The 25,304-nt window shown below is 42.0% G+C and overlaps 1 protein-coding gene across 1 annotated transcript in view; it reads left to right on the top strand.

Annotated features, from left to right (window-relative positions):
* LOC311138863 (protein bassoon-like) overlaps window positions 1–1,717 on the top strand; it is a gene marked incomplete at both ends in the record, with an annotated part of 129,142 nt that extends 127,425 nt beyond the window's left edge. The window contains 3 exons of the mRNA XM_084173658.1: window positions 135–249; window positions 555–710; window positions 1,677–1,717. Of these exons, the coding sequence (XP_084029784.1) occupies window positions 135–249; window positions 555–710; window positions 1,677–1,717 (312 nt within the window). The remainder of the gene's footprint in view (window positions 1–134; window positions 250–554; window positions 711–1,676) is intronic.
* Window positions 1,718–25,304: the final 23,587 nt, after the last annotated feature.

Genomic DNA, 25,304 nt, shown 5'->3' with positions numbered 1-25,304 from the left:
TTAGATGGGGTTGGTAGTGAAAATGTATTATCCTTGTAATAATTGTGATTTTTTTTTGTGATCTTACTTTACACCTCTTGGTGAACAGCTAGACAGTAAAGATTTTGTTTCCCTCTCTTTCTGTTTTGTGACAGGCGACCCCTGCTACACCTGCAGCAGCCATTGCGGGGGCCAAACCTGCAGCAGCGATTGGGGGGGCAGCAGCAGCACAGCCTCCCAAGACAGCCACACCCCCCCTCATAGGCATTGGTGAGACTGACATCTCCCCTATAGTCACACTGCATGAATACAGTACTCTATTTGCAAACTCAAACACAGAATAACATAGTACCCAAACACAGAATAACATACTACCCAAACACAGAATGGCAACTACCCACACCCAGAATGACATACTACCCAAACACAGAATGACATGCAACCCAAACACAGAATGACATACTACCCAAACACAGAAGGACATACTACCCAAACACAGAATGACATACTACCCAAACACAGAATGACATGCCCCCGACATACCCTCTGACAGTGTTGTTGTTGTTCCTCTGCAGGCTCTAAAGCAGCCCCTCCTGGAGGGATAGGTAGCAGGCCTGGTGGGATCGGCAGTGCAGCGGCAGGCCAGCTCCCAGCGGACGGGGGAAACGTTCTCACCAATATCCTGGGAGGGGCGGGAGGGGCTGCCGAACAGGCAGGGAAACTGGGTGATGGTAAGGCCCCGAGTACCTGAATACTGGAGCATGGCACAGATACGCTGGGTGCATCTCAAAAGAGTCCTATGGGCCCTGGTCAAAAGTAGTGCACTATAGAGGGAATAGGATGTAATTTGGGACGCGACAAGAGTCTGATGTGGAAGGAATTACAGTTGAACAATTCCTGTATGGTGTGTGTGTGTGTGCATTGGTGGAAAAAGTACGCAATTGTCATGCTTGAGAAAAAGTAAAGATACCTTAACAGAAAATGACACAAGTAAAAGTGAAAGTCACCCAGTAAAATACTACTTGAGTAAAAGTCTAAAAGTATTTGGTTTTAAATATACTTAAGTATCAAAGGTAAAAGTATAAATTATTTCAAATTCCTTATATTAAGCAAACAAGACGGCACCATTTTCTTATTTATTTTATTTACGGATAGCCAAGGGCGCACATCAACACTCAGACTTAATTTACAAATGAAGCATTTGTGTTTAGTGAGTCCGCCAGATCAGAGGCAGTAGAGATGACCAGGGATGCTCTCTTGAAAAGTGTGTGAATTGGAGCCTTTTCCTGTCCTGCTAAGCATACAAAATGTAACGGGTACTTTTCGGTGTCAGGGAAAATGTATGGAGTAAAAAGTACATTATTTTCTTTAGGAATGTAGTGGATTAAAAGTAAATGTTGTCAAAAATATAAAAAGTAAAGTACAGATACCCCCAAAAACGACTTAAGTAGTACTTTAAAGTATTTTTACTTAAGTACTTTACACCACTGTGTGTGTGTCCTTAGTCATTGATGTTCTTTCTTAGCGATTGAACATAATGCAAACATGGATCCTTTATAAGATGTACTGTACACCCCTACTACAGAATATTCTGTGAAAATGTAGTATTGTACTAACTTACTGTCCTAAACATTATTCTTTCTTTCTTTCTTTTTATTCCCCTCCTTCCCCATCTATTCTCTATCACTTTTACACAGCTATTTCTGGCCTCGGCAAGAAGTTCACTTCGTTTTGGTGAACGGAAGAGAGGAGGGTAAATGCAATTGATTTGTTTGTGATTTTCTTAGATGTAAGGTTTACTTAGTTGACACTTGCACTTTGCTTGTGTGTTGTGGAAGTCCCAGGGGTGAGGGACAGCTTGTGTTTGTCTTACAGGGTATGAGGAGTTGAGATGGAGGGGGATTGGAGGCTCGGTACTGGAAAAACCTATGAAACTGTTCACAGCATTTTATACATTTCACTATCACAAGGAAACGGAGGAGGAGGGAGGAGGAGGGTACCTGAGCGCATCAGTGAGTATCTCATTACCTCTCCCTTCCCTTACGAGATGAATACATTTCTTAACACATTGGGGCTCTGGGCCTTGTCTTAGGAGAAAAATTGTGTAATGAGGGATTTTTTATAGGATAGCGAATCATTATTCTGTGGGCCCCAGTTTGTGTGTGTGTGCATGCATGTCTGTGTGTCCTTGCGTGCATGTGTGCGTGTCTGTTTGTGTGCATGGAAACACAGTATGCTCCCCCCTTGACCTCTGCTTATTTTCATGATGTATATGAGTGTTTATTAAATATTGACATATATGGAAATAGCTTTAATCTTTTTCGGAGTTAAATATTCACCCATCAAAGTAGGAATACTATCATCAATGTTTAAGGTTAGGTTTAATTCTGTACGGGATACAGATTTGCATCCCCAGTGGCACCTATTCCCTATATAGTGCACCACGTCTGCTCAAGGCCCATAGATATCTGGTTAAAAGTGCACTAGGTAGGGAATAGGGTGCCATTTCGGACGCAGAGAGTATCTTCAAGCAGTGGCAGCAGTCCCACACTGTGATGGATAAAGTGTTGTGTCAGCTTGATATTTGCATAGATTAACATAGATCCATGTCTGCATAATGCATAATGTAGAAGCATGAGTGAACTGATGACTCATTAAGTACTGTAATTGTAGATTCTGTCTGACCAGCTGGGTGCATTTTTCTCTCATTTTCCTCTCATTTTCCTCTCTCTCTCTCTCTCTCTCTCTCTCTCTCTCTCTCTCTCTCTCTCTCTCTCTCTCTCTCTCTCTCTCTCTCTCTCTTTGTCTTTCCCCCTCTCTCTCTCTCTCTCTCTCTCTCTCTCTCTCTCTCTCTCTCTCTCTCTCTCTCTCTCTCTCTCGCTCTCTCTTTGTCTTTCCCCCTCTCTCTCTCTCTCTCTCTCTCTCTCTCTCTCTCTCTCTCTCTCTCTCTCTCTCTCTCTCTCTTTGTCTTTCTCTCTCTCTCTCTCTCTCTCTCTCTCTCTCTCTCTCTCTCTCTCTCTCTCTCTCTCTCTCTCTCTTTGTCTTTCCCTCTCTCGCTCTCTCTTTTTCCCACTTTCTATTTTCTCTCACCCCACGTTACCACCAATCAGGGCTGGAATCAAAGGATGCCTGATCAGCACTGAATTCCCCAGACATGAGCACACAACATGAGCAGAATTAGAATGGGTGGATGCTTTGTCAGCACTGGCTGGGATCTCCAGACATGAGCAGAGGATTGAAGAGAGGACGAAGTGGATGGATATCAAGTCAAAGCGGGGGTCCCAAGCATGAGCAGACGATTCAAGAGAGAGACTTCTGCTGTTGCCTCTGCTGGCTGTAAGTGAAGATCAGACGTATATTAATCCAGCGTGTGTGTGTGTGTCTCTGTGCGTGTGTGTTTGTGTGTATGTCTCTGTGTGTGTGTGTGTCTCTGTGTGCTCAGTTTATAGTGCATTTTCAGTTAATTGGTTCTCTGCTGTGTCAAGTCAGGTAAACAGAATGACTGTGTCCATGTTCTCCCTCTGCTGGAAAGGTCAGAGGTTAGAGCCCAGGATAGGTCCAGGAGGTTTACCCATTCACTTTTCTACACAGAGCACTATAATTAGTCAATGGATGAGCAGACTAACCATGGCTTTACTGTCCTTCCATACACACACATGCACACATGCAAACATGTACGCACGCTCACATACACACACACACACACACACACGCACAGACACACAGACATGCACACACACATACTGAGGCCCACAGAATGATGATTCCCTATCCTATAAAAAATCCCTCATTACATGGACTAACACAGATAACAACACAATAGAATTGATTTGCAAACAAAATACATTTCAATGCATTTCTATTGGGCCCCTATTCAAAACACATGATGACTAATTGGGTCCTGCTTTCTCTTTCTGGCCACTGCTATCTCTACTAGAACTAGTTATTATTGCATCTGGGTTGACTCTTGGTATGATATCACAGGCCGTGACACCGGGTGCCTCTCTGTGTGTGGGGCGGGGATGAGGGATCCAGTGATCCAGTGATCCAGTGCAGCGATCTAGAGATAAACCCAGCTCAGTGCCTCTTTGAGCAGCAGGCAAGCCTACTCAGCCCTGGGGATTACTGACAATCCCAGCAGGGCTCTGATTGGCTGCAACCGTCCTGGGAGGGAGGGGCTTGGGACATAGTGGCGAGTTTGTTTTGCATGGCATGGTGCCCCTGGTGGTCGGAGTTTGCACATTTTAGACCATTCCATTGGTCATTAAGTGAAATCTCCACCCACCCGGGGCACCGGGCAATGCGAAACAAACTGGCCCAGTGACACGTATGGGGGTAGTGAAACTGGAAGCACTCAGCGTGGCTGTCTTGGGCTAGTTATGAGGTCGTAAATAGGGGGTGTGGTCTGTTTTAGTGAGGTGTCAACTCGTGGTGGGTGTGGCCGACTACTGTACAGCCACAGGCGTACTGTACGTTAGAAGTATAGTGTAACTGGTCTATTTACATTTATATTTATTTAACATTTAACTAGGCATGTCAGTTAAGAACAAATTCTTATTTACAATGACGGCCTACACCGGCCAAACACGGACGACGCTGGGCCAATTGTGGAGGAGAAGGTCACGTGCAAAACTCAGTAAATTAAGACTAACCTTTCTAATCAGTCATATTGCAGAGCTTGTATTTTTTGCCCTATTTTAGAGCTCGGAGCTTAAAAAAAAAAAAGTATTATTATGTTGAGTTTTCACAGAATTGTTCCCTGGTATTATGACGTGGGACTGGTTCCTGTGGCACTAGAATGTTGGCCACTGGATGCCCCTCCATGCTGCATGAGCTCTGGCTCAGGGATTTAAGGGAATTCCATGAAAAAAACACAGTGGTTCTCTCTCTCTCTCTCTCTCTCTCTCTCTCTCTCTCTCTCTCTCTCTCTCTTTCTCTGTCCCTGTTTCTTTCTCTCTTTCTCTTGATCGCCCACTTGATCTCTCTCTCTCTCTCGCGCTCTTTCTCTTTCTCTCTCGAAAGGACACTGAGCTGAACCATGTGTGAGGAACGACAAAGGGAATTGTGTGTGTATGTGTGTCTGCGTGTCTGCGTGTACGGCAGGCGTGTGCACACATAGTTATCCCTCCAGCGGTACAGTATTACAGTACTACAGCTCTCCTCTGCCCCCTTGAGGTGAAATCAAGTCCTGAAATCTTTCAAATCATATCACAGTTTATTTATCGCACACACAGATCAGCAGATGTTAAAGCAGGTGCAGCGAAACGCTTATGTTTCTAGCTCCAGCCATAGTGGAGTTTGGAGTGTGACTGTTTGAGGTTGTGGACAGGTGTCTTTTATACTGATAACAAGTTCAAACAGGTGCCATTAATACAGGTAACGAGTGGAGGACAGAGGAGCCTCTTAAAGAAGTTGTTACAGGTCTGTGAGAGCCAGAAATCTTGCTTGTTTGTAGGTGACCAAATACTTATTTTCCACCATAATTTGCAAATAAATTCATAAAAAATCCTACAATGTGATTTTCTGGAAAAAAAAATCTCATTTTGTCTGTCATAGTTGACGTGTACCTATGATGAAAATTACAGGCCTCTCTCATCTTTTTAAGTGGGAGAACTTGCACAATTGGTGGCTGACTATATATATACTTTTTCCCCCCACTGTATAGGCAGTATAGACAATATAGGAGTAGGAAAAGGTACTTTATGTACAGCAGTAGTTATATAGGATGAGCTATGTCCAGAATACAGTACGTACCTATAAAGTGAGTAAACAATTATTTAGCTTAATTTCTCAGAGATCAAATAAAATGTCAACAAAATAATGTTGCAGTAACTCTATGGGACAATAATGAACACATCTCTGTGTACTGTAAATTGTATGTCCTATATTTTGCCTGTGTTTGTCATATGATTCAAATGCCTGTGACATATTGGATCCTAATGCAACACATACCGTATAGATTCAGTGCGTATTGTCCTCGTAGGGTTGCAACATTTAGGTACGTTTCCCCATAATCCCTGGTTTTCCAGAAATCTCAGTTGGAAGATTCTTGTAATCAGGAGGGTATAAACAGAACATCTGGGAATCTTCCAACCGGGATTTCTGGACAATCTGGGAATTTTGGGAAAGTTACCAGAATTTTGGAACCTTAGTTCTCAGTAGAAATGATCTCCAGGTGAGGGACACTGACCTTTGACCTTGTGTTTTCAGATGCACCAACAGAATGCCAGGGAGAACCTGCCTCACAGCTCCCGTAGGAGAGTGAACGGGACAGCTACAATCCTCAGCTCCCTGTCGGTTGTCTGCTTACTGAGAGAAAACACCTGATCCAGGAACAGAACAGGGAGCTGTCACACACCTTAGCCTTGGCTTCAGCATCTCTCAGCTCAAGGGGACAACAACGGATGATGCTGTTTTTTCATCTGAATCTCTTGTATCACTCGCTGAGGTTCTCCTGTTGGAAAACCAGGCCAGATGGGAGCGATTGTAGTAGAGGGAAGCTTCATAGTGCCCTCTACAGGGCATTGAGGGGAAGTCACTCTGTCTGAGGAATCCACATCTGACCAGAATCTACTCTGGATGAGTCCCAAATGACACCCTATTCCCTATTTGTGCACTACTTTCGACCAGGGTCCATTGAGCTCTGGTCAAAAGTAGTGCACTATATAGGAAATAGGGGGCCATTTGGGATGCAGAGTCTGTCTGAGGAGTCCACATCTGACCAGAATCATTCATGACTCCATGCTTTTGTGCTCAACGGGCCTTGTTACAGCATCACCATCATAACGCAATGGAGTAGGTAGATAGAGGTACACAGCTCATAGGTTTTACTAGTACCAAAGAGACTTCTTCGCTAACTATGACACTCTTAACTACTACACTGGAGGTGGCAAGACGTTACCACGGCGACAGACAAACAAACAAACTAACAATGCCCCTGTTATTAACCCCTTGAATGCTTGGTTTCTATGATCTCTACATTCCACTATAGGGAACGATGACTCTTTCTTTGAGTGTGTTTTTATTTTTCCTCCTGTTGTGATGATATGATGTCTACAGAATGCAACATGTACATGTGGACATGGGAATGCACGCACAATGATAATAGAAAATAAATCCATATCTTATTAATAGGTTTTCACTACCACGTCCTGAAGAGGGGCCACCAGACATTACTAGACGAGTAGGATAACGAGAGGAGGAGGAGCTACCAGTGTGCCCACCAATAGAGTGTGAGTGCCACACAGGAGAGAGAACCAAACGGAACGCATTGAAGCGTGGCCACGGCTGTATTTTAGCCATCGCAAAGCCATCACTTGTCAATCCCAGTTCCAATCCCAGAGCACTTTGGGACTTTGTTGTTGTTTATTTTCTTTATATGATCTATTTGTTGATTTATTTTCATCTTGTTTAGTTTCTTATCATTTTTGCCTGATATTTCTTCGGGAAAGAAGAGCCTTATTCGGTACATATTTTTTACTTGTATACCTCATATGTTTTGAAAGGTCCATATCATACCTTCCTTAATTTATTTTTGCACAAATGTATACTACTGTAAGTATATACATCTAGCTAGAACACTGATAATGTAAATTATTCATCTGTGTATTTATGAATTTATATTTATGTGACTTTTGTTTTTTGTTTCATGTTTTTCTTTTGTAAATCTATTTATATTTTAATGGTCTATTGTTTTCTTATTTATTATCTTGTGTTTGAATCATTTGCTGGTTGATTTTTAAAAGCAATAGCATGCAGAAAATGTTATACAGCACAATGGTGTTAATGTTGTTTAAATTCGTGGTTGGGAATATCTGAAACATGTTGTTAAACATCCGTAAATGTGTCTGAGAGAGTTGCATAACCACACATACACACCTAAATCTCGACGTTTACGCTAACCCGCACTCACACACACAGAGACATACAAACAATCAAACACATGTACACACACACACACGCACACACACACACGCACACGCACACACACACACACACACACACACACACACACACACACACACACACACACACACACACACACACACACACACACACACACACACACACACACACACACACACACACACACACAGGAGTGGTTGGAAGCAATCATAATTTCAAATGTTCTATGCAATGATTCATTTTGAAACTGGAAAAGACTCCAAAAACATTTAATACCATGATGACCAATGTTACTCACAAGACTCCAACAACATTGTGAACTGAAAAAACGTCAGAAAACGGTTATGAACATGTTTGTACTTGTATGTATGGATCTTGATATTGAACTATTGAATCTAGGCTTGTTTTTATTTTTTGTGGCATGTTTAATAGTACCCCATCACTCCCCATTCGGGGGACTTGTTGCCAAAGGGTTAACTGTATAGACTGTCAGTCATGAATGTCCAACATCTTGTTGCTTGAAGCATGGGTTTGCTTGGCTTCGTCCGGCTGTTTGTATGCCCTCATTAAGTCTTGGTGTGTGTGGCTTGACCAGGGCCCCACCGTGCCGTGGCGTGTTCGGCTTACAGTGACCGTCCAATCCGTGCTGCTAAACAAACCTGTAATGCGGTTGGTCAAGAAATTCTCCTTGTAAAATGTAATTGTGCGTATTACTGTTGGTGTATAATCTGAAGGGTGGGGGGGTTCGTTTCTGGTATCTGATTGGTTGATCAGACCGTCCAACAAATATAACTGTTCCTTATGCCTCACTGCATATAGGGATGTCTTCATGTGGTAATATATGATGTGGGAAACAACATGAAGTGCTTTGAAGCCACTAAAAGTTACATTTAAAGAACAACAAATCAAGGTATTATTAGTAGTTGGAGGAACAATGGGGGAAATCCTAACCTCCGCTTAGTCATGCATTCATTTCAATGGGAGAATTGAAGTTAGGATTCGCCCTTAAATGAACAGAAGCATGTCTAGAACTCGTCTAGAACTCAATCAGTGAACCACTGAACCTTCCATATCCAAGGCCAACCTAGAGGGAACCTCCAGGGAACCTAGAGGTAACCTAAAGGGAACCTACAGTACTGTCAGTCAGATCAGAGAGACTCGACATAATGCTGACCCCAAGCCAGTCATTTACCAAATCAGGGCATGTTATAATGAAAGCACAAGCCTGACTGGTAACAGTTTGTCGCTATACTGTATGTAAAGACACAGAAATATGACACACCAATAGAAAATGTGTTGTCGATTTCAAGGCGAGGTAAAATAATCAAGTAGCTCATGTCATTAATATGAATGAGTGTGGGTAGAATGAATCACAGAGGGTCCTTAGTGGTGGTTAGGTACAGATAGCTGCATGCTCACCATCTTCATAGAGACGTTGTGGTCGATAAGAGAAGAGGTGCATGAGACAGAACAGCCTTCACTGACTGTAGCCGTCCAGAGAGACACAAGGACAGACAGACAGACATTCTCACTGTAAATACAGATCGATTCTTCTGTACAGCGTTTGAGTTCATAGTACGGCCGTCTTGTGCATCCCCACGCTGTACTTGCTGCCAACTTTTGTGCTTTTGTGAATAAAATAATATTTATTATGATTAAATATTATGATTATGATTATAATGATGAAATGAGCAGTGTATGTGACTGTTGGTAACAGTGGAACAAACTTGTATTCAGAAAACATATCTGGTCTCTAGAGTTTCTATACATATTGTGTTTGTAAAACAAGGAGAAATACCTCCATGGCAAAAATTTATCCAGGCGTTCTATTGTCATTCTATCGGGAGGTTTCAAAGGTGATGGGACATGATCGGTTAATTAAAAAAGAGATTGAAATAAGAGGAAAACGCTAAGAGAAAATGCAACAAAAAATCCAGAAAAAGTCTAACTCAAGTCATTCACTGTTGTAAGTGCAATGGGCGAAACGTCAGTCGTGTATCCATTGTGAAATCTTGTTCTATTCAGTGTATTCCTGTAAACAGATAGAGTAACATTTTGGTGCATCATGTCATGTAATGTGATTAATGAAAATAATGACCCTGCAATTTTTTCCAATCAGGAAAAAGAATAAAGAGAAAATTAAAAATCTCTCTCCTCTTGTAGTTATTTGTTTGTCATCCACTTTACTATATTTCCTTGCTCTCTCACTGACTGGCTGAATGACTGACTGAAATGGTTGCTAACAACCACTGTTCACAGTGGATTCAAGGAAATAATTGTTGCCTGTCTCCCTAGAAATGACAGAAAAATACAAAACTCTGCTGAGCCCCTTGGAGCATTGAATAATAATAGCCCTCAGAACAGCCTCAATTCGTCGGGGTATGGACTCTACAAGGTGTAGAAAGCTTTCCACAGGGATGCTGGCTCATGTTTACTCCAATGCTTCCCACAGTTGTGTCAAGTTGCCTGGATGTCCTTTAGGTGGTGAACCATTCTTGATACACACGGGAAACTGTTAAGCGTGAAAAACCCAGCAGCGTTGCAGTTCTTGACACAAACCGGTGCGCTTGGCACCTACTACCATACCCCGTTCAAAGGCACTTAAATATTTTGTCTTTCACCCTCTGAATGGCACACATACACAATCCATGTCTCAATTGTCGCAAGGCTTAACAATCCTTTAACCTGTCTCCTCCCCTTCATCTACACTGATTGAAGTGGATTTAACAAGTGACATCAATAAGGGATCATAGCTTTCACCTGGTCAGTCTATGTCATGAAAAGAGCAGGTGTACTTAATGTTTTGTACACTCAGTGTATATATTTGGAATAATACTGTGATGAGAATGCCCTTTAAGTGTAAGAGCTGTTTGAAAAGACCGCCTGAAATTTCAGCCTGTTTTGGTAGAATTGAGTTTTGGCCTGCCTGGTGACATCACCAGCGGCAGTAAATTAGTTAATAGACCAATAAGAAAGAGAGTTCCAAACCTCTCTGTCAACAGTTCGTTTTCAGTTTTCCCCACCCCACTCATACAGTCCTAGCAAAAGTCTTGCTGGAGAAACTGTTCTTGATTTTATTTGACCATTTTGAATTAAAACAATCCCAGAAAGGTATTTAATTTTTACCTATAATTGATTTGATATTTAATTAAAAAATGGCTGTATTGGGTCTTACATTTTTTTAAAATCCCATCTCAAGAGGTTAAATCAAACAATTACTATAGAAGTGCCTATTAAGTGCCAAATAAAGTAACAGGGTTGACCGTAACAGGGTTGACCGTAACAGGGTTGACGATTTCATCTTAAATCAGCCATAAATCCCCTTGTGACAGGGTGCATGGAAACGTTTTGTGTGCAACAGGGAGGGACAATTGAATGCAAGCTTCTCCCAGATTTTTTTATTGTTAATTGTCTAGCCTGTCTATCAATGGGTAACAGGGTTGATGTGTTACGCTCAACCCACTCAGTTTCCCACCACAAAACGCCAGAAAATGTCCAAGGAGATTAGAACCCGCTCACCTGCTTTTACACTATGTTTTGACTATTAGATGTTCAATGTTTCTTTTGAAAAAAATATTAAAAAGGAATAGTTTCACCGTATTAAAACGAGAGTTCAGTTCACATAACAGGGTTGACCTTAAAATGAGGGACAGGTTTTTTTAACCTTGAAATGTATCACTAATCACATGAAATAAATAATAATCTTCAGAAATGACTTTGTCAAAGCAACAAAAGAACTAGGCCTAGATTCAATCAGATCAAGCATTAACCGGTGATAGCCGACACCCGCATAGCTGATGTTTTGGTGGTGTCGTAAGTGTTGGAGTTGTCAAATCGGTGAGCAGCTGCTCTTGATCATTGTCATGAAGCCACACCAATCCCACTTTTGTTACAAGTTCGGAACAAGATAGTGTAGGCTATAAGAAATAATTACGCTCAAACAAAATCATTAGGATTTCTATCAGCCTAATTGAGGTGTAGATTGCATCTCACATATGAAATGGTAAACAAGGCTGCATGGGATTTCTCCTAATGCAACTCCGTGCAGCCACTGGCAATTCCCGGTTTAGGTATAATACCAGGAGCCGCTTGTGGATTTGACAGCTCTAACGCAATTACAACTCCGACACCATCAAAACAACTGCTATGCAGATGTCGGCTAAAGCAGATTTTTTTTAATAGAGCAGAGCCCCTAGGGCTTTAACTTGATGGTGAAAACTGAGAGAAATTTTGGGGTTAAGTGGGTTAAAATCTTCCTAGAAGTCACAGAGAGTGCACAGAGGGACATGTATAAATGCTGGATTTTGGCACTTTAGCAAGTCTTTATTCATTTTTTATTCAGATATATTGAATTTTCCATGTGGTCTATATTAAAGGGCACTTCAAATTCAATATTGGTGCAATATGACAATATAAAAAAATGACAATATGACAAAAATGACAACATTAGGGAGGCTGTGTTGACACTGTATGGGCAGACCAGTCCAGCCAGCCAGTGGAAAGATCTCTGTTGATGAGAAGCTGCAGTAAAAAATGACAATATTATCAACACTGGCTTCTGGACTGTAGCATGACACCCATGTCCCCATGTCCCTCCATGTCCCCATGTCCCTCCATGTCCCCATGTCCCCATGTCCCCATGTCCCCATGTCCCCATGTCCCTCCATGTCCCTCCATGTCCCCATGTCCCTCCATGTCCCCATGTCCCTCCATGTCCCCATGTCCCTCTATGTCACGTCCCTCTTATCCACCTATTTCCTGTATTGTTCTCTCTAGGATATTCGTTTTCCTCTACAGTAGTATCCCGACAGTCCTTGTATCGCTTCTATTACTCTGTTACTATTACTGTATGTTCAACCACAGACTGTCAACGTCCGTGCTAGCTATTTAGAATGCTAGTAGCATGCTAGTGTGGACATTGGCACAGATATGTCAACCCACTGCAATCATCAAGCACAGCTATGGTTTGTTTGTACTCCACTGGCACTGTCTAGGTTACTATCAAAATGTCTGCATTATTCCATCCCTCTTGACAATACAATTTTAAGATGCAAACTGGTTACAACCAGGTTAGAACCAGTTAATGATGTCATTTAAGAATAGAAGTTGAAATGACATCATTTGAACTTCCAGTTGTATTTCTTCAGATTAGCTTTAGCTCATATCTGGTAGCTAACTCTTGAACTATACACCCTTGAGTGTTGATTCTCAGTGTCCTATTTTCCATGCATCCAGGTACAGGCATCATCAGAACCACCTATAATGTGGACCTGGAGTCCAGCCCCTCTCTGAATCAGACCTGTCTATTGGAGGTGACCTACGACCCCGTCCACAAGGTAAGTGCCACAGCAACCATCACAGTCTCTGTTCTGGACGTCTGCCCAGAGTGCCATTTGTCTCTTATAGTGTAAGAAGAGTCTACAGGCCTACTTGCCACTCCTTTGTCTCAACTGTTCTCTCTTCGTTTCTCTTCTGTCTTTCCTATACTCATTTGTGCGTATCCTCTCCCCTCTGCTTTGATTCCTCTCCCCTCCTTTACCATTCTCCACAAGCACAACACGACTTTAAATGTTTTGATTTCCCCTTTCCTCTCTTTTCCTCTACTGTACTTGCGAAAGGCTGTGCAGTTATCTTCAGTAAGGTGAACAAACACGATCCTGTCTTCACTTCCTATCTGTGGGTGTGAATGAGAATGCTCCTCTGGCTACTGTGGTAACCATAGTACGAGCCACAGACAGAGACTGCCTCCACCTGGTCAGATACAAGATTACAGGTGGAGCCGGAGAATTGATGTGTGTTGTAAAGATGTAATAAAATGAAGGGGGAAAAATGTGTCCCAGATTAATAACACTCTGGATTATGACCATCTCTACATAGCAGACATTGCTGTGTCGGTTAACGGAGTACCGTCTCTGTCAAGTGAGTCTGAAAAAACATCTATACAGTACCTGTTACCCTAGCTGTGTGGTGATAATTACATATTTATTACAGCAAAAATTGTCTTAGATTAAATGTTGAGTGACCTCAAATTTGATATCCAAACAGTATTCAAATAAAGGCAACACTGTTAATGTAGGATTATCAAGCCAAAGGCAGTTAACAGTAAAATATTTAAATGTACCTCCGCTCCATAGCGACAGTCCCAGTGTATGTGACAGTGACTCAGGTGAATGAACACGATCCTGTCTTCACTTCCTGTGTATCTGTGGGTGTAAATGCGAATGCTCCTCTGGGTACCGTGGTAACCATAGTCCGAGCCACAGACAGAGACTGCCCCCACCTGGTCAAGTAGAAGATTACAGGTGGAGCCGGAAACAACCCACTCAAGTTCTATATTGAACCTGATTCAGGTTTAGTGCAGTATGGCAAATAATTTGAGAATATACACTACCGGTCAAAGGTTTTAGAACACCTACTCACTGAAGTGTTTTTCTTAATTTTTTACATTGTAGAATAATAGTGAAGACCTCAAAACCTATGAAATAACACATATGGAATAATGTAGTAACCAACAAAGTGTTAAACAAATCAAAATATATTTTATATATTTGAGATTCTTCAAATAGCCACTTCATCACTCTCCTTCTTGGTAAAATAGCCCTTACACAGCCTGGAGGAGTGTTGGGTCATTGTCCTGTTTTCAAAACTATGAAATAACACATATGGAATCATGTAGTAACCAAAGAAGTGTTAAACAAATCAAAATGTATTTCATATTTGAGTTCTTCAAATTGCCACCCTTTGCCTTGATGACAGCTTTGCACACTCTTGGAATTCTCTCAACCAGCTTCATGAGGTAGTCAGTTGGAATGCATTTCAATTAACAGGTGTGCCTTCTTAAATGTTTATTTGTGGAATTTCTTTCCTTCTTAATGCGTTTGAGCCAATCAGTTGTGTTGCGACAAGGTATGGGGGGTATACAGAAGATAGCCCTATTTGGTAAAAGACCAAGTCCATATTATGGCAACAACAGCTCAAATAAGCAAAGAGGACCGACAGTCCATCATTGCATTAAGACATGAAGGTCAGTCAATCCGGAAAATTTCAAGAATTTTGATAGTTTCTTCAAATGCAGTTGCAAAAACCATCAAGCGCTCTCATGAGGACCGGCACAGGAATGGAAGACCCAGAGTTACCTCTGCTGCTGAGGATAAGTTAATTACACCATAACACCTTCTCCTCCATGCTTTACAGTGGGAACTACACATGCGGAGATCATCCGTTCACCCACACTGCGTCTCACAAAGACACAGCGGTTGGAACCAAAAATCTGAAATTTGGACTTCAGACCAAAGGACACATTTTCACCGGTCTATTGTCCATCACTCATGTTTCTTGGCCCAAGCAGGTCTCTTCTTTTTATTGGTGTCCTTTAGTAGTGGTTTCTTTGCAGCAGAACAGTTGATGTTGAGATGTGTCTGTGACTTTTTTTTTTTGGGCTGCAATTTCTGAGGCTGGTAACTCTAATGAACTTATCCTCTGCAGCAGAGGTAACTCTTGGTCTTCCATTCCTGTGGCAGTCCTCATGAGAGCCAGTTTCATCATAGCGCTTGATGGTTTTTGCGATTGCACTTGAAGAAACTTTTAAAGTTCTTGAAATTTCCGGATTGACTGACCTTCATGTCTTAATGTAATGATGGACTGTCGTTTCTCTTTGACATTGAGGTTTAACCTCTATGGGATCTGAGTCCCGTATATACGGGACGGTTGAGCTAATGTGCGCTAATGTGATTAGCATGACAGCAAGTAACAGCAAACTTTCCAGGACATAGACATGTCTTATATGGGCAGAAAGCTTATATTCTTGTTAATCTAACTGCACTGTTCAATTTACAGTAGCTATTACAGTGAAAAAATAGCATGATATTGTTTGAGGAGAGTGCACAACAACAAAAAACGTATCACAGCAACTGGTTTGATACATTCACCTCTGAAGGTAAATAATGTACTTACATTCAGTAGTCTTGCTCTGATTTCTTTGATAAAATCAATTTTTATATTCAAATGTAGGAACTGGGCTCTACAGTTTGAACTTACATTTTGTATTACCATATCATTTTTATATGTTCTCTATAGCTATGTACTTGAAAATGTATCAATTGACCAATTAGGCACATTTGGGCAGACTTGATACAAAATAGTCCAGTATTGCAGTGCTTCACTGGATCAATCTGAAACTTTGCACACACACTGCTGCCATCAAGTGGCCAAAATCTCAATTGCGCCTAAACTGCAATATTATATTGTGGCCTTTCTCTTGCATTTCAAAGATGATGGAACAAAATAATAATAAAAACACGTTTTTTTGTTTATATTATCTTTTACCAGATCTAATGTGTTATATCCTCCTACATGAATTTCACATTTCCACAAACTTCAAAGTGTTTCCTTTCAAATGGTATCAAGAATATGCATATCCTTGCTTCAGGTCCTGAGCTACAGGCAGTTAGATTTGGGTATGTCATTTTAGGCGAAAATTGAAAAAAAGGGTCAGATCCTTAAGAGGTTAAGAAAGTGTGCTTTATCAATTTACCTGATTTTGTTACTTTGGCCAAAATCAAGACGTCAATATTCTAGTACTGGTTTTTGTATATATATTTTTGAATTAAAGCTTAATTTCATAAAATTCTTAATTTGTGATTAATCGTGATTTATCAAAGCAAATCCTGCGATTAACTTGAATAAATGATTTAATCGTTCCAATTTTAAGATATAAAATATATTAATATACTTTATACTTTCAATATTTTAAAACCCCTATTGGACTATAGTCTAATGAGGCAAATTAATATTGATGTTAAAACTAGTGATCCTACATTGTTAAATGGAAAAATACAAACTACAATACTGCCCCACCCAGTTGAACCTTTTTTTTAAACCCTTTTTAACCATTTAGTATGACTCTCAAACCCTCCAACTCGGTTTAACACTGTGTACAGGAGCCATCCACCTGCTATTCCATCTGGTCTTTGAGAAGCAATGTCACGCCTACTCTCGTTCCCTCTCTCTGGCTCTCAACGACATGGGTCTACTAACCACCGGTCCTGGCAACCCACATTACGCACACCTGCTCCCCATCGTTATGCACACCTGGACTTCATCATTACCTTGATTACTTCCCCTTTATTTAGCCCTCAGTATTCAGGCAGTATTGGTTTTGTTCATGTTCAGTACACTTCTCCTGGTTTGTTTAGCTGCTTATTTTCATTATTAAACTCACTTTCTGCACCTGACTCCTAGCGTATACTTTACAAGCAGACCCAGTATTGGCTTACAGTTGCAGCTGTGGATGGCAACCAAGACCATAACCCACTGAAGCAGAGGACAGCCTACTGCACACTCACCACCAGTGTTCAGGTTTGTCGAAGTCTTGGTTTGAATAGACTCAACATCTGTCAGGATTGAGGTTCATGGGGTCAGTCAAATGAATATTCATGCAGCCCTTATTCAAATGTAAGCGGAAGAAACATGACCCTTCAGATATTCTGTACAGACAAGGAGGCCTCCATTAAGTTTTTATACTATACTGAACAAAAATATAAACACAACATGCAACAATTTCCAAAGATTTTACTGAGTTACAATTCATTTAAGGAAATCAGTCAATTTAAATTAAGCACTAATCTATGGATTTCACATACGTATATGTATCTGTTGGTAACAGATATCTTTTTAAAAAGGTAGGCGCCTGGATCAGAAAACCAGTCAGTATCTGGTGTGACCACCATTTGCCTCATGCAAAGCAACACATCTCCTTCGCATAGTTGATCAGGCTGTGGATTGTGGAATGTTGTCCCACTCCTCTTCAATGGCTGTGGGAAGTTGCTGGATATTGGCAGGAACTGGAACATGCTGTCGTACACGTCGATCCAGAGCATCCCGAACATGCTCAATGGGTGACATGTCTGGTGAGTATGCAGACCATGGAAGAACTGGGACATTTTCAGCTTACAGGAATTGTGCACAGATCCTTGCGACATGGGGCCGTGTATTATCATGTTGAAACATGAGGTGATGGCGGCGGATGAGTGGCACGACAATGGGCCTCAGGATCTCGTCATGGTAGCTCTGTGCATTCAAATTGCCACCGATAAAATGCAATTGTTTGTCTGTCGCTTATGCCTGCCTGTAGCATAACCCAACCGCCACCATGGGTCACTCTGTTCACAACGTTGACGTCAGCAAACCGCTCACCCACACAACGCCATATACAGGTCTGTGGTTGTGAGGCCGGTTGGACGTACTGACAAATTCTCTAAAACAATGTCGGAGGCAGCTACGGTAGAGAAAATGAACATTACATTCTCTGGCAACAGATCTGGTAGACATTCCTGCAGTCAGCATGACAAGTGCACGCTCCCTCAAAACATGAGACATCTGTGGCATTGTGTTGTGACAAATCTGCACATTTTAGGGTGGCCTTTTAGTGTCCCCAGCACAAGGTGCACCTGTGCAATGATCATGCTGTTTAATCAGCTTCTTGATATGCCACACCTGTCAGGTGGATGGATTATCTTGGCAAAGGAGAAATGCTCACTAACAGGGATGTAAACAAATTTGTTAACAACATTTTAGAGACATTTCTGGGATATTTTCTTTCAGCTCATGAAACATGGGACCAACACTTTACATGTTGCATTTATGTTTTTGTTCAGTGTAGATACAACCTTATACTAAATACTAACCCTGTAACTAAATACTGACCTTATAACTATCATTGTCTTACTTAAGATAGCCTGACGACTTACTCTACTGAGTTCATGGTAACGCAGTCACATTAGAATGACGCTTCTGTCAGAAGACAATGTATGTCTTCTGACTCCCAAGTGGCGCAGCGTTCTAAGGCACTGCATCTCAGTGCTAGAGGCGTCGCTACAGACCCTGGTTCGATTCCAGGCTCTATCACATTCCGGATGTGATTGTACGCTGCCCTATGGGACTCCCAATTGGAATTTGTTCTTAACTGACTTGCCTAGTTAAATAAAAAAATATCCTTAAAACGAAATACTGACCTTAGACCATATCTTATAGTAAAGTAATATACAGTCTTGTTTTTCTCTCCATATGTAGAATTCTAATGATGACCCGCCTCAGTGTAGCCCTCCATACTACAGTACCAGTATCTATTCCACGCTAAGGGAGTGGGGATACTGACTGCCAACTGTGAGGATGTGGACACGCTCCGACAGCCCCTCACCTACAGCATTGTGGGAGGTGAGAAAATATCCCATTTCAAATGCAGTGCACTATTTTTGACCCCATAGGAGAACCGTTCCAGGTAGAACCCTTTTTGGGTTCCAGATAGGGTTCCTGGAACCAAAAAGGGTTCTACCTGGAACCAAAAAGGGTTCTAACTGGAACCACAAAGGGTGCTCCTATGGGGACAGATGAAGAACCCTTTTGGAACCCTTTTTTCTAAGAGTGTAGGCAGACTAGTCAGCCCAGAAGAACACATTATTTAGACAGAACACACAAGATAGAACCCCAGGTTCAGACAGAACACAGAACATTCAGCCCAAGCAGAACACATTATTTAGACAGAACACACAAGATAGAACCACAGGTTCAGACAGAACACAGAACATTCAGCCCAAGCAGAACACATTGTCTAGACAGAACACACAAGATAGAACCCCAGGTACAGACGGAACACAGAATATTTAGCCCAGACAGAAATGATACAGACGGTGGAAAATGCAGCCCAGATAGAAAACCGCGCATTCAGCCCAGATGAAACAAAGAACTCCAAGCCAAGCCAGAATGAATCAGAGGGAATGTAATTCACCATCTGCTTGAATTGTGGGTAAATTTGATTAGATACAAACTACCCCATTCCTTTTCTCTCAGGGAACACTAACAACAGATTTACCATGGATGGAGCACAGCTGGTGTCCAGAGCCCAGTTCTCCTATGAGCTGCTGGTCAGGGTTCAGGACCAAGGCATGCCTGTATGCCCCACCACAGCAACGGTCAATGTGGTTCCCTGGACCTCAACCCGACCAACAACCACCACCACCACCACCACCACCATCAAGGTAACTCACCACTTTTACACTTTCTATCTAATCTGCAGCTAGTAGGTATAAACAAACATAATGAGAGTACCTCTGCATGTTGTGTATTATGTCTATGAGTAAGTATGAGTGTGCCTGTAGCCAATGGCTGAGTGTCTAAATGTGTGTCATGGGCAACATGTGTGTTTTTGCCATCTTTCTCGGTGTCCCAGTCTGTCCAGGCTGAGATGGTGACCCTCAGGGTGCTAGAGTGGAGGCCTCAGCCCTGGTTCGTTGCTGTCCTCACCATCACCGGAGCTCTGCTGATGGGCAGCCTGGGACTGCTGCTCTGGAAGCTGTACATATGTATGTCCACACACACACATTGTTGATGATGTGTTTTGTTCTGACTCGCCCTGTCTGTAGTGATGATGGGAAAGGTGACCTGGGACAAGCAGAGGAGGACCCAGAGGAGGAGGAAGATCTAGAGGAGTACCCCTTTACCACGTTTAGTATGACATCTAACTGCCAGTGATAACAATTCACCAACCATTGAAAAACACTTTTTTTTAGGTCTCCCTTCAAGAAAAAGATATTCTGACACAAAATAAGATTGTCATAACACACACCATCTGATTTGATTGATTGTAAATGTGATGCTGCAGTTCCAAGCATCCCACTTTGATGATGCCACTGCCTGGCAGTGATGAGGTCACTTTATTGATTTACTGACTGAATGATAATTCATTTTAAGTCTATGGATTTACTAGTTATGACTGAATGACTAATCCGATTTATTTTTGTCATTCATGCTCAGAGGTTCGACAGTAGAGCTCACGATTGAGGTGATTTTTATTTTTATTCCATTAGCCTGGTCCCAGATCTGTTTGTGCTTTCGTGTCAACTCCTATGGTCATTGTCATGTGACTGCATAAAAAGATCTGGGACCAGGCTAATACCTCCACCCTTTATCTCTGAGGTACCATCTCTAACAGTGTCTTTCTTTCCCGTCTGTTTGCTTGTTATTCTCTGACACTGGGAGAGTGTACCTCTTCAACAACGAGACAGTGGAGAGATGCTGGCTGGGATGAGAACAGATGCATAAACAGAAACCAGGACAACGTGTGATTGTTTGTGTGTGTATCCCATCATTATCACTGATTACTGAAGATAATTACTACCCAAGAGAACCTGCTTAGAATTATTCTGTAAAGAACACTGTATTCGGAGGAGTCCATCATCAATATTTTGGAGCGTGTCCCAGTCAACCACCAGAGGCCAGCAGAGAGCTGATTGAAACAGCCACAGACAATGTGAATCAGCCGGCAGCCCTAAATATGTCCACATGAATTACACTAACTTTAGTAAGCAAAAGGGAGCGGATGACAAATGGAAAAGTGGAGGAGAGAAAGACAGGTTTTCCTCTCCTGCCTGACAATCACAGACCACGGCTCGTCCAATGTGGTTGCCTTGCGTGAGATTCCTTTAGACTGCATAATCAATACCTAGCGCTTTGATAATTAAACAATCCTTTACCCCCCATTCTCCCTGTTCCTCCACGCTTTCTTAAGAGGCTTGTTTTCCCCCGGAAATGGGAATCCTTGCTGTCTGTACTGCAGGGGGATCAATGGCCCTCTGTAATGTATTGATCGTCATCTCTGGGAAGAGAAAAATAACTGGATTAACGGGGCCGGGGGTGACAGAATGTGGCCAGGAATACATTGCAAAATCTCACTGTCAACATCCAAAATTGCTCTATGGGCCCTGGTCAAAATTATTGCACTATATAGGGAATAGGGTGCCATTTGGATGCACACTGAATAACTCCATAGGGCCTGCAATAGATGGGGAGCTAAAGAAAGTTCTGACCTGATTATATACAAACAGTATAATGTTATTACGCTGTGTTTCCTGATTGAGATTTCATTATAGATTGTGACCTGCGGGCTGTTTACTGTCAGCCGGTGAGCTGTCAGCTCTGTTTTGATTAATTGGTTCTAATAGATTAATGAATGTGTGATTAATGAACAGGTCCCTCTCCACTTCTGTGGCGTGTTCGCGTGTGTAAAACTCTGATGCTGCTGACGCTCCTTTCTCCTGGGCCTGTCCCTGTCACCGCCATTCATCGTCAGTGTTTGCGTCACAGTTAAAGCCCTCCAGGCCGTAACATACTGGGACAGCTCATAAAGAAAGAGAGAGAGAGAGTGTGTATGTCTGGCTGTATAGGAGGGGTGAAGGTGGTTGTACTTTAGGCTGTATTTTGCTATCAATATCACTCATCCTCAGGAGAGCCAGGAAGGTTCAGTTGTAGTGATGTCATTCTCCTCAGGCGAAATGCTCACCTCATAGTGATGTCATAATGTGTGACGTAAGTGTAAAGCACTCAGATTGATTTAACGTGTGCTGGGTCGCCGTGGTGAAGGCAGCTTCGTTTCTCAGTCAGTGCCGGCTGTACACAGGAAGGACGGAACCTGGGCTGCCATCACCATGACGATGGGAGAAGCCATCATGTGATTAACGAGGCCAAGGCAGGGCTGGGAGAGAGAGGCGCTGGCTGATTCACTGGCTTAAAAGACGGTGACCCCCACAGCCAGGAACCACCCCCAACCCAACCCATGGAGGAATAATCTATTTCATCATCCTATTACACCCATGCAACAGAAACAAACACCCAGATTGTATTGTGTGATTGTGATTCCTTGGTGTCGTAAAAAGGTCCTACTCCTATCCCAACAACATGTTTAATCTCCTTCTAGCAGGGGTTGCTTTGAGAACGTTCCTGTCCTTCACTGCATCTCTCTCGTCTCCTGTTCTGTTCTCTCTCCCTCTGCTCTCCCTGCTACAGTGGGTGGCAGAACATCTGTCTTCGCCCAAACTCCATCCATTCCCAGTTCAACTGAACAGTTTCCCCCAAGGGGCATGGGCTTATTCCATTCACTGAGCAAAATACAGAGGCATTTTCCTACAATGAGGATACTTCCCACACCTCCACACAGAGCCCCACTGGAGCACATGAGTGTGGACCCTAAGGGCCCTGGTCAATAGTAGTGCACGATATTGGGAATAGGGTGCCATTTAGAATGCAAAAAGGCAGCCAAGCCAATCAGAGCACTCACAATGCTAGAGCTGGGCATAAAATGGGCCTGAGATGCTCCAGCCAATCAGCAAAGACTATTCTGCATCTGCGACATTTAGAAAAGGTCATATAATTAAGCACACAAATGATAAGTTATAGGGGATGGCAAGCCTTGATGAATTGTAATCTCTGGTTGAATACAGCATAATGGTAGATGATGGCACAGTGGCTGTGAAATTAGACTAGATGATGACTTACTAAGACTGTGATATGTGGTTGTCTTACCTAGCTACCTTTATGCACTAACTGTAAGTCGCTATAGATAAGAGCCTCTGCTAAATGACTAAAATTAAATGTAAATGTAATCATGAGTGGTGTTGGTTCGAGTTGGGGGCAGATTTTGGCAAATTTTACACCTCTCAGATACCTAATACCTCAACCAATTAAACCTGAAATTAGGCTGGATTTTCAATGCTGAAACTCCTGAAACCTACACCATCCAAACAAGCGTGAAGAATGTGACCATAAGGAGCGAGGAGGATAATGATGGAAGTCTAATGAGTTTGTGAGTTGAATTATGAGATTTCGACATTGTGATTCCACACTCCAAGTCACGTTTCTAGGATTGATTCCATCCATTCTGCTCGAGACTCTCTTGGCTTTCCCTTTAACAATCAGCCTGTGCAGCTCCCTAGTGTGTAGGGGGGAGAGAGCGCGTGTCCGCTGCCCAATGACAGTGCAGGATGCTGAGACTGGTGTGAATGGAGGCTGGAAGACGCTGCTGTCTCTGGATGGTGATGGAGAGGAATTAATGGTAGAAAAAGGTACATTTCTATTTGATTAATAAAAAATAAATGCGGATATGTGTGATAGAGACCGGTACTGAATCACTACATGTAGAAATAATTAAGTGTTTTCGATATTATGGGGTTGACAATTCTCGCTCGATTAGACGGATTGAGTGAATGCATCTGTGCGTAAAAGATCACTCCCAATTCATTCGTTGGATTTCATAGTAGATGAATGCATTGGAAAAACATACTGTAGCCTAATTTGTAGAAGTCAATATGTGTTTTTATCTTGTATATTTCAGTCATTCGATTCGGTTGAAAATCGAATTGGTTTGTGGGTTCATTTCGATTAGAATTGGTATCAAGGAAAGGTGAAACGAATTGCATATGTATATTTTAATTTTCAATATAAAAGATTTCGAGGGCTTTAGATTCGTATTTTATCCTAAAAGCGCCAAATTCTCTGGAATGTATGGGATGTTATCTATAGTGGCTAGCTGTCATAGATTCTCACATTGCATTGGAAAAAAATGATGTATTCCCATGAAACACGAGATATCAAGGGCACTGACAATTCGACATAAGACACGTCTGTAATGCCCCAGGCTTACATTATGTCATATATTTCCTTATGAGGGGAATTCAAGAGGAATAATTTTGGAGATACTGTCATCATGAATAATAAATATTCTGCAATATCGATACCAGGATCATATTTATAAATAATTTAGGGTATTCGGTTAATAAACATTAGCGTTTTATGTTCCAATAATTTCAATAATCGATTGAGACGAACCCGAAGAACCCTCAGCTACATGTGTCCCCCTCAAACCAACGAAACCCCCTTCAGAAATTTACGTTTCATTTTGGCTGACTGACAGAGGCGACAGACACTAGGAAATGCGTTTTTGTACAATCGGATCCTCTCAACCAATCATGAAAGGCAAGGGGAGGGATTTTAATTGTGGGTATGGGTGTCTTGTCAACGGCAGGGCTTGATAATGGTAATTCAGTATTCCCTACTTAATAAGTAGACCATATGCATCATTTGCCCCGCGTTATTATGGTCAAGTGACAACCTGCCACACTGTCTCATTGGAATGATTGATCTCCAAGCATGTCCCTGCCTCTGCTCAGATAGAATTTCATTGGAATGATTGATCTCCAAGCATGTCCCTGCCTCCGCTCAGATAGAATTTCCTTCAAGACCATTCTGCACACTAGCCTATGCAGCTGACCTCGTGCCGCGAGAGTTGTGCGGATGTGGAGTGAATTTGAAATGATGTTCAAGTGTGCATGCAAGTTTGTTTTCACACTCTAGCCCATGACACTGTATTGATGTCTGAAAGATTGACCATTTGTAACTGCAATGATGATGCCACATTGATGTATATAATTGATGTGTATAATAATTGATTTATAATGACATTTAGAGAAACATTGCTATGATCTTATGTGGATTTCGATTCCAACAAGATGGCAAGAATAAAGGACACTATAGGCCTAATAAATGGTTTCTAAGGGATGGACTTAAAGGTTGCATGTGGTTGATGAAATGAA

This window comes from Coregonus lavaretus, assembly GCF_964263955.1.
Source record: "Coregonus lavaretus genome assembly, chromosome: 12".
Taxonomy (NCBI): domain Eukaryota; kingdom Metazoa; phylum Chordata; class Actinopteri; order Salmoniformes; family Salmonidae; genus Coregonus; species Coregonus lavaretus.
This window is presented reverse-complemented; position numbering and strand designations above follow the sequence as displayed.